The 10,808-nt window shown below is 33.9% G+C and overlaps 1 protein-coding gene across 2 annotated transcripts; it reads left to right on the forward strand.

Annotated features, from left to right (window-relative positions):
* Window positions 1–1,173: 1,173 nt before the first annotated feature.
* LOC139885728 (regulator of nonsense transcripts UPF3-like) lies at window positions 1,174–8,389 on the forward strand. 2 transcript variants are annotated; one of them, XM_071869478.1, is made up of 13 exons: window positions 1,174–1,582; window positions 3,284–3,390; window positions 3,531–3,626; window positions 3,726–3,824; window positions 3,935–4,014; window positions 4,308–4,421; window positions 4,828–4,975; window positions 5,496–5,569; window positions 5,678–6,098; window positions 7,127–7,225; window positions 7,425–7,552; window positions 7,650–7,734; window positions 7,863–8,389. In XM_071869478.1, the coding sequence occupies exons 1-12, from the start codon at window positions 1,443–1,445 to the stop codon at window positions 7,686–7,688; spliced, it is 1,545 nt and encodes a 514-aa protein (XP_071725579.1). In that variant the 5' UTR covers window positions 1,174–1,442; the 3' UTR covers window positions 7,689–7,734; window positions 7,863–8,389. The 2 variants fall into 2 exon arrangements, with proteins under 2 accessions (XP_071725579.1, XP_071725578.1); XM_071869477.1 differs by having other exon boundaries at window positions 7,650–7,702.
* Window positions 8,390–10,808: the final 2,419 nt, after the last annotated feature.

Raw genomic sequence — 10,808 nt, forward strand, 5'->3', positions numbered from 1 at the left:
TATATATATATATATATATGGGCATGATTAATGGAGAAGTAACTAATCGGGGGGAAGCAAAATTAATTATTTTTTTTCGTTTTTTTTTTGAAATTTTTTTTTCCGGCATCACACGGAAATATGAACATTTAGAAGAGACACTTCGTGATGAATGTTATTATTTAGGCAAGAAACCAATCGACAAAAATAACATTCAAGATAATATTGTTCGTGAAGAATATGAACGTTTTTTTTTTTTTTCATGTTTTGTGAAGTAAAATTTAGCCCGATTTAGAGTTTAGGGTTTAGGGTTTGGTGTTTTGGGTTTATTCCATAAACCCAAAACCCCAAACCCTAAACCCTAAACTCTAAACCGTTCATGTTAAAAACTCAATCTAAATCCTAAATCTAAACCCTAAATCTAAACCCTAAACCCTAAATTTCTAAACCCTAATATCTAAACCCTATAAACCCTAATATCTAAACCATAATATCTAAATCCCAATAGCTAAAACCTCAAAATACGCTCAAAAACACGATAATTGTTATATATTACTTCTTCGAGCGTTTTCCCGCCAAAATAAAAACATTTATCACAAAGTGTCTCTACTAAATGTTCATATTTTCATCTCATCTATAATGTTCGTGAACAAAGTTTTTTCAAAAAATGAAAAGAAAAAAAAAAGTTTTTGCTTCTCCCCGCTTCCCCTCGAATGGTTACTTCCCTCCTGATCCTACCACTATATATATATATATATATATATATATATATATATATATATATATATATATATATATATATATATATATATAAAATACAATAATAATAGTTACTAGTTTCGAGCCCGGCTGAAGTTAAATTAAATTATTAAATTAAATTATTTTGTTACGATGATTCTGTTTTGAGGCATATGTCGGTTTGTGACACTTACTAGTTCCGAGCCCGCTTTATTATCTTCCTTTGTAACATCAGTATTGATCTTAATTTTTCGATGAAGATCATGTTATATCATGTTATACGAGTTCTCGTGATTTTTGGCAAAAAAAAAAAAAAAAATTAAAAAAAGAAAAATAATACAATAATAATAATATATATATATATATATATATATTATATATAATAATAATAATAAGTAATAAATATATGTACAACTTCATATATCATCTGTATATACACAAAATCCCCACAAGAGAAGCCTTCAATTTCATCATTCCGTTTCTCTCCGTCGCATAAACCTTTTCCCTTTTTAATTAATATATTTGCATGCCTACGTACTTTTTATTTTCGGTCAAAATTGAAAAATTAGGGCACGGAATAAACAATTCCCGATCGGTCGTAACAGAGAATATGTAATCAACCAATTAACTTGACGAATTGCATATTCTAGGGTTTGAGGTTTGCGATTAGATAAAGTTTTAGGGTTTGCTTATTTTCCTTTTGTGGAAATAAGTTTGAGTCACGAATGAAAGGTTTGCACGATCGAACGAAGGTTGTGCTTCGGCACTTGCCGCATAATATTTCTCAGACGGCGTTAATGGAGCAGATTGATGCGCGTTTTTCAGGCCGTTACAACTGGTTCTGTTTCCGTTCCGGCAAGAATAGGTTAGGGTTTTACTATGCATTTTTTTCAGCTTTGTTTTAATGTTAAAGTTTTATACTCCTTTAAAATTATGGACTTTACGTTGTGAATTATTTGCCTTTAGGTTATAATTTTGGTTACCTATAGGTTATTACTTGTTCTGAAAGCCTTTAGTTGAGGTTAAAATTGAAACAGTATAGGTGCTTTGTAGTTATTAGAACAAATGCGTATGATTTGTTGAGCTGAGGTAGAGACGCTCGTTAGTAAAGCAAGAATATCGTATTTGATGATGCTAATTTTCGAATAGAGCATTCTCACATTTGTTTATATTGTGTTGCTTATTTTGTTTCTGTCTATGATTTACTATTGCGCTGGGATCAGGAGGGTTATTAATTGGTGTGGACTTTGGAAAAGGGATTCATGTTTCATAGCATTCAAATTTTTGTGTGAACTTGAGTGAGTCTTTTATCGTGTTATCAAGATCGTTTGCTGATTGAAGCATTTGGTATTCTTGGGTTTGTGGTGGTTTTACTATTTCCATAAGTGCCTTGTTAAGAACTAGAACATGATGTAGTACTACATTACGTGTATCTTAATGACGAAGAGCATCATTAATGGTTTCAAAAGGAGCATGCGAGGCTAATTAAGTATATTTGAACTTGTCAAAGAAGAAAGTATTCATTAAAAGAAAGGATTTTCTAAACTTCCTACGGGAATACAAATCCCGAACACAATCTTTTTAAAATTTCTAAGTTTCATGATTATTTTATTGTGGTTAACGACTATTGTGCTGGTGCTGTTCCTTTTTGGTAATTGACATCCTGATAGAGAGGTTGAATGGAATCTTGGAGCTTAAAGAGATTATATAGAAATTGACATAGAGTATCAACTGTTACGAAAACAGTATCTTGGCTGATGTCCCATTATTGAATTGTCGCTCTGATATGTGTACTTGAAGTGGCCTCTTTTAGTTTTTTGTTGCATGATGACATCTAAATCGATATTTGGATTATAATCTTAACTAATACACAGAATCCAGCATAAAACAGATCTAAAGAATATTCAAGTGGTTATCTTGATTAAGGCTATCAGGACCCCTAGTACATTTCCTAATATTTCTTGCAGTCTCCAAAAGAGGACAACATGTATTAGCATAAATCAATTGGCTCTATTAAGAAAGAGTGTTCTTTCAAAGTTTCAGGGATGTTTTGTATTTGCCTTTTTAATTACTTCAAATTTTGTTACTATTGTGACAGTTGTATCCTGCCAAACGTATTAATTGGGGTGTAGGCAGAATGGATTTCTAAATCATGAAGTGATCTAATTTTATGTGTAGCAAAATCACAAGCCCCGTCATTAATTATTTTCAATGGAGCCTATCAGCTGAGGCTCAACATCACTTAACTTGATATGAAACCTTCTACAGAACACAACTCTGTGCAAGCTGACTGTTTTGTGGCCCTATAAGACACTTTCTCTTTGGATGAAAAGTTGAGTCTTTAGGCGAAGTTGTATGCTGATATTATGCTATAAAAGTTAATAAATGACTTGACATTGGTTATGCTTTCGTGAACACATTCATATAGTATCATATAGTAGCTCGGCTAGTTACTTACCAGATTCAGAATTTAGAAGTACCTCTCGAATGGTCTATCCGTCTATGTATGTGTTAAGTGTCTTTTATGATGTACCGTTTTAACAATTTCTGTTGTACATGTTTGCAGTCTGAAAATTCAATCCTATTCCAGAGCCTACATTGACTTTAAGCGGCCAGAGGATGTCATTGAGTTTGCAGAGTTCTTTGACGGACATGTTTTTGTTAATGAAAAGGGTAATATAACTGTCTTCATTTAAGGTGTCATACGGCTTCACAATCTTTTTCCTGTATATGGGCTGTCTATTATTTGTTCGTTCACTTTATGTACTGATGTGTAATATAGGATCAGGGCTTATATATTTACATTCTGTCAGGTACACAATTCAAAACTATTGTTGAGTATTCACCTTCTCAGCGAGTTCCAAAACAATGGTCTAAGAAAGATGGGCGTGAAGGGACCATAAACAAAGGTATATCCAGCTAACTAATACAGTAATATATTCACTATTGCTATATAATTCACTGTCCTTCATCTGGTGTAAATAACTCTATGATGAACATATATATAGATCCTCAATATCTTGAATTCCTCGAATTTATTGCAAAGCCTGTCGAGAATCTTCCTAGCGCAGAGATACAATTGGAAAGAAAGGAAGCCGAACGAGCTGGTTAGTCTCATAGCTTTTAAATATGCTGGATTAAACTTGATTATTAGATATGGAATCACTCAGTACTTGCAAATTTATATGGAATTGAGTTTTTTGTTTCTGTTTTCAAGGTATTGCTAAGGAAGCCCCTATAGTTACCCCTTTAATGGATTTCATTCGCCAGAAAAGAGCCGCGAAGAGTGGACCTCGGGTAGGATTAATATTTCTATGTGTAGTTTATAAACTTGTAAGATTAGGGTTGCTGTTGGCTCTAGCATATGGAGATAGTTTTCTTTTTCGTTAAAGGCATGGAATGGTGTTTCAAGATGGTCAGATGATAGAGCAGTATATTGTCTTTTGTAATCTGTAGCATTTTTCCTGTGCTTCATCAGTTTACCTTTTTACTTTCAGCATCAAATTGTTGTACTATTTGTTAATAATAATACTATAAAGTTTGACTCTTATATGGGTACCATAATTAATCTGTTTGATAACTTATTTCAGAGGTCCTTGCCTAACGGGAAGTTGGCCAGAAGGGCTAGTGGTGCTTCCTCTTCAAGCTCAAACTCTGCTGCACTTAAACATGGGCCTGAAAGGAGGAGGGCGTCGACCAACATGGTATGTGAGTTTTGATTTACATTTTTACAAGATAAACTATGACTTCCTGTTCCAGTTGTTTGGATTAATGGTTGTAATAAGATATTATGACATGTGTTGTTTGTATTACTTTTCAGTTTTCATAATAAGATATGACATGTGTTGTTCTGTTATATAGTTTTACCTTTGTTGAATAAATTTCATGGACAGTAAAAGTCAAATTAATAGGGGTTCCGAGTTTTTGCTTATTTAGCTTTCTATATTTGGAAATATTTAATATGATAGGGTGGAATTGAATTATAGGCATGACAACTGCTCCTTGGCGTACAATGTTCATTTTTGGGTCCTGCAGATTTGGATAGTTTTTTCTGATGTGTATGGTTGATGGTGAAATGGATGTAATATCTTGTTGTTTTCTCAATCGCAGTATGTCCCTCGTGATACTGGGAAAGGCAGAAATGGCAAAGAAAAGTCAAACTATGTTCAAATCCAAAAACGCGATGATCAACAAGTTTCTGAAAAGCCTATTGGGCCATCTTCTGTGTCTGGAAGTGCAGGTTTGGAGGAAGGAAGGGGTATTGCTCATCTCCGTGCTTAATTTTTTCCATAATAATCTCTGTAGTGTGTATAGGTGTTAGATATTCTATAATTATTTATATATTCTGTATCCGTGCATATATATCAGATATACTATACGTGTAACAATACATAAAGATATGTTTAATGCATATAGATATTTATATACAAGTACGATGTAGATATGTATATGCACATTGCATTTACACATACCTTATACGTAACAATACGTATACATATGTGTCATGCATATTGACATATCTAGTTATGTATGATGTAAATATGTACATACACATTTATGTATGACACTAGGTAATGTGAGAAAGCCCAAGGTTAAAAGTTAATGTAACATACAACCTAATAACTGTCCCCTGTCTCGAGACACAATACACAGTGTATCCGTCTTGTAGAATTTAAAAAATATTATAAAAGTTGGTGTGTATATACTATATTACTATCTTGAACTTTATTGTGTTAAAGTACAAAGATTTACAGGTATACTATTTTAAATTAATGCAGGTTCTTCTGGAAACACCGATTTCGGGGAAAAGAAAATTCTGCTTTTGAAGGGAAAGGAGAAGGAAATTCTCAATGTAAGTCTGATTTTTCATATTATATATTTTCTGGATAAATTTGTTAATTGTCACTAGTGGAACTTCATACCTTATCCATGTCTTAAATTTCTCGCGTTTGGATTTCAGATACAGCAGGGCGTATCATCTATGAAACTTTCTCATGGTTCTGGCGGGCCCAAACAGAACCAGCAGCGGGATGCTACCAGTGGAAGAATAATTAGAAGCATACTTCTGAACAAGGATAATGCACGAAAAAATCAATCAGAACTACAGAACCATACTCCAAATCGTGATAGTATGGACCGAAGACCACCTAGACCTTCAAATGTTCCACCACCCTCGAAGGATTTTAATGGATTGTCAAGTGATCATGATTTACATGGATCCTACAATGAGAAACAAGACAAGCGTAGTACTAGGAACCGAGAAAGACCTGATCGTGGTGTTTGGACTCCACTTAGGCGCTCTGATGGACCACATGCAAGTGATGAATCCCTTTCATCTCTTAATTCTCAAAGTACACAAGTGCCGTTGGACTCTGTGGAAGGTTAGTCAGTACATATTTTCTCTTAGCAGATCTGAAAATGGGCAGGTTGGGTGATGAATCGAAACGGCTAATTATTGGTGAGGGTGGGGTTGTGTTGGGTTGAAATGCTTTTGTGTTCAAACTTTTTGATTTTGTTATAAACAAATAATGTTTCAAATACAATAACATGGAAATGCTAACCATAGCCTTGTGGCTTATTGTTAATGCCAGTCAATGGGTAAAAATGGATTGAGTTGGTCAGTCGGATTCAGTCGGTTAAAATCGGTCAACATTTTAATATGAACTTAAATAAGGATTTTGGAGCGTTTAAACAATTTAAAGATTTTGTTAATGTTTCTAGACATTTATGTTAAATTTGCTTTATGCTTATATTTATGGTTTTCTTCTGTACTTACACATATAAGTTTAGAATTTTATTATTTAATTGTATAAAAGTTCATTCCGATTAGTCTCATATTAGTTTCTATTAGACATATAAGCCCAATCATTAATGGGTTTTAGGGTTTATATTAACCTAGGCTCCAAGTTATATTAGCCTATATATATGCGATGTAATACATTGTTTGAGATACAATAAACAATACATTCTATGAAATTTTAGTCTTTAATTTGGACGATGGATCCCACAAGGTCCTGAGTGATTAATCTCCGATTAGGGATTTTTACAACCATGATCATGCTTAAACAATACACTACAGTAGACATGCAATTTGTTTGGAGCAGTCAATAACTTCTCTTCCTGATTTTACCAGATTGGTTCATAAGATAGCCCGAAAAGACCCCTTTTTTTTTTTTTTTTTTTTTTTTTTGTAAAATGGCTGAAAATGTCGTCTTTAGTATCAAATGTTTTTATGGGACTTGTAATGCAGAACTAGTTAAGCTTGTACCACGCAGGCGGCGTACTACTTTTGCCTCCTTTTTAAGAACTTGCCACTGATACACAAAACAGAGGCAAGAGCCGTACGCTGCTTGCGTGACAAGTCCTTGCATATTTTATCTTATAATCGTATCTTACATGGGTTCCACAGGAATGCACGGAGAAGTGAAGCATGACCTCTCAAATACTAGGGGTGTGGAATTTAAGCCCGTTGGAGGTGGGCGTGGTGGTCATCTCTCAGTAGATAATGGTTAGTTTTCTTCATTAAAGCTAAAATACTGTACGTTCTTGCTTGGTACATACACTCTAAGTACATTAATGATTAATCTGTTAGCCACAATCATTATATTTATTAATTATATTTAAGTTACGATAAAAAAAGGAAATTTGATTAAGAGAGAGAAGACAATATTCGTCATGCTCGATGTGATGTGTAGATAAATATGTAGGGTCCCATAAACATGGCGGCCGGCGGGGGACATCTCAGAATGCTTCTAAGGATGTAGATGGGTCTCCAAATTTTACTGAAGGAAAACCTTCAAAGAGAGGGGTTTCTACTGGCTATTCTTCTCACGAGGTTTGTTTTGCTTTTGACAAAGACTGAATAGTTATCTGCATTTTAATTTCTTCCAGTTTTATGACCAATTTAGTGATTTAACGTATTGTCTATGCAGAAACAGGTCTGGGTTCAGAAGTCAAGTTCTGGTCCTTAGTTTTCTCTGTAAAGGTAACCTTCAACATATTTGACTTCGGATATAGGTTAGTTAACTTTCTCATTTAGTGCTAATCGTGCAAATATACAGAACCTCTGAACCATGAACATATCTGATCTGTTATAGTATTCACTGGTTTTCACGTTTGATCATAACTTTACTGCTGACCTGCAGTTGGTTGAAGCACATTTTTAACGGTATTGGAGGTGGGAGATGAGGAAGTTTTCTTTTGCTAGATTCGTGATCTGTAAGAAGAAAGAAAAATGGTCATGAAGTGAAGAAGGCTGCTTGCTTAGTTATGAGACCCTAGGGGTAGATCGGAGATTCTAACCTATTTACAAACGGAACATGAGAGGGAAGCAGTACTGGAACAGAATTGATGTGTTTTTTTGTTGCTCGAAAAATTAAGTGTCCCTTTAAACAGGAGGCTGCGTGTCCATAAAAGCTATGGTTATGAATCTTGTACATGGCTTGGATGGCGGGTGTTTTTTTATATATGTGAATTATATGCTTTTAAGGCTGACTGTAAATACCAACAACCTAGAATGGTGTGTTGCCTTTTGATTTATGCACATAGATAGAGTGATATGAGCATGTTTCTATGGTGTTTTGTAACTGTGGTTTGCGATGAGAACACGCCATGCCACCATCTTTTGTGGTTTGGGTTTCTTTTCTATCAAGAAATGGTGATATTAGTGTTATCTTGTTTTTTCCCATCGTTTTCTGTGTTGGTTTTAGTTTGTCAGTGAATGCAGTCAGAAGGTTTCTTATGATTATGTGTTCCTTGCGTACATGCGAAGTGTATTCTCAGCTGACCTGGCCTCCGTTATTGATCGTATGTGGTGAGTTGGTTCGAGAATGGGGTGAAAATAAGTTTCCTGTGTTGTGAAAAGACACATGTTATCCAAAAGATCAAATTTCTTTATAGAAAGAGAGACAGTGTGTTTGTGTTCTAATATGACCACAACATCACAAGAGTTATATGAAGTGCAACTTAATCACTCTAGTGAAATTCTCTAGGACATAAATAGTTTGGTTTTGCTAATGTGTATGGAAGTCAAAATTATAATCCTGTATATGCTATCATAACATGAATTTTATTCGGGGTCACATTTAAATATTGTCATAAGTTATACTTTCACATGCAACTACGGAGTATTATTATTTACCATTTGGCTGTCTTATGTTTAACCCAAATAAAACTAGAACAGCTAGTTTCTTAGCTAAAACTAGTTGTGGAGCCCTCGCTTCGCGCCGGGGTCTCCGTTTTGAATGCGAGTTAAAAAAAAGTCTTGATATATTTTGTAAAAGAATTTTTTTCGACATCTAATATTGAAGGGTTGTTCCTTTTGTGAAAGTTTCTTCTTTTAGTGTTCGTTTTTTTTTTAAAGTTAGTTGATCTATTTTGTAAAAAAGAATGTTTTTCGACATCTTTTGGTAGCATTGAAGGGTTGGTTCTTTACGAAAGTTTTTTTTTATCGTTGGAGGGAAAAAAAATTACTGTAGCACAGTAGTGGCCCCTGTGGGTCCAACTGTCTGAGCGCAACATATAAGTCGGTAAAGCGTGGTGGGTGTTATTATTCAGTATTTTTGGTTTTAGTAATGGGATAAATAATAATTTAGAATTTAGAATATAGGTATAAAGTGGGGGGTTTGATTTGTATTTTTATAGAAGTTAGGGGGTTAATTTTGTGAAAAGTGGAAATTTAAATAGTACTCCATCCGTCCCATTATAAGTGTCCACTTACTTTTTGCACACAGTTTTAGAAAATTCCACTAACTTCATTCTCCACCAATCAGAAATCTTCTCTCTTCAGAATAACCTCTTCTCATTGGTTGAAAGTACAATATGGACACTTGTAATGGGACATCCCAAAATGGAAATGTGGACACTTGTGGTGGGACGGAGGGAGTACTATTCATATCTAATAAGACAAAAAAAGGTGAAATGACGAAAATACCTCTGATTACTATTGGTGAATAGTGGTACAGTGTTTTGTCTATTAGATACTACCTCCGTCCCATTACAAGTGTCCACTTACTTTTTACACACAGTTTTAGAAAATTCCGCTAACTTCATTCTCCACCAATCAGAAATTTTCTCTCTCCAGAATAACCTCTTCTCATTGGTTAATATACAAAGTGGACATTTGATATGGGACGTCCCAAAATAGAAAGCTGAACATTTGAAGTGTGACGGAGGGAGTGTATATATATATATATATATATATATATATATATATATAGGGACATGATCAATGAGGAAGTAACCAATCGGGGGGAAGCAATTTTTTTTTCCCTTTTTTTTTGGTATTTTTTTTTCCGGCATCAAGATCACACGAAAATATGAACATTTAGAAGAGACACTTCGTGATGAATGTTATTATTTAGGCGGGAAAACGATCGACAAAAATAACATTCAAGATAATATTGTTCGTGAAGAATATGAACGTTTTTTTTATATATATATTCCATAAACCCAAAACACCAAACCCTAAACCCTAAACTCTAAACCGTTCGTGTTAAAAACTCAATCTAAATTCTAAATCTAAACCCTAAATCTAAACCCTAAACCCTAAATTTCTAAACCCTAATATCTAAACCTCAATAACTAAAACCTTAACATACGCTCGAAAAACACGATAATTGTTATATATTAATTCTTCGAGCGTTTTCCCGCCAAAATAAAAATATTTATCACAAAGTGTCTCTACTAAATGTTCATATTTTCATCTCATCTATAATGTTCGTGAACAAAGTTTTTTCAAAAAACGAAAAAAAAAAGTTTTTGCTTCCCCCCGATTGGTTACTTCCCTCTTGATCCTACCACTATATATATATATATATATATATATATATATATAAAATTGAGGCCATTTAAGTTAAATAACACACATTATAAAATTGAAGCCTTATAAGTTAAATAACACACATTATAGATTCGTAGCGACAAAGAAAACTTTATTATGGTATATACAAATACCTAATTTTGGAGCCATAAATGGAAAATACTAAAATTCTAGGGACTAATAGTGAAAATAAGTTCCATTGCAATATTGCATTGCACCTTTCAGGCTTTCACTTTTAAGGACTTGCATTGATGATAAGTTAACAACACTG

Source organism: Rutidosis leptorrhynchoides, chromosome 1, assembly GCF_046630445.1.
Source record: "Rutidosis leptorrhynchoides isolate AG116_Rl617_1_P2 chromosome 1, CSIRO_AGI_Rlap_v1, whole genome shotgun sequence".
Taxonomy (NCBI): domain Eukaryota; kingdom Viridiplantae; phylum Streptophyta; class Magnoliopsida; order Asterales; family Asteraceae; genus Rutidosis; species Rutidosis leptorrhynchoides.

Excerpts from the sequence above, each read along its gene's own strand:
- LOC139885728 (XM_071869478.1), top strand. The coding sequence starts at position 1,443 with ATGAAAGGTTTGCACGATCGAACGAAGGTTGTGCTTCGGCACTTGCCG. Across the intron at positions 5,570-5,677 it reads AGGAGAAGGAAATTCTCAAT|ATACAGCAGGGCGTATCATC; the intron begins GTAAGTCTGATT and ends TTTGGATTTCAG. Across the intron at positions 6,099-7,126 it reads GCCGTTGGACTCTGTGGAAG|GAATGCACGGAGAAGTGAAG; the intron begins GTTAGTCAGTAC and ends TGGGTTCCACAG.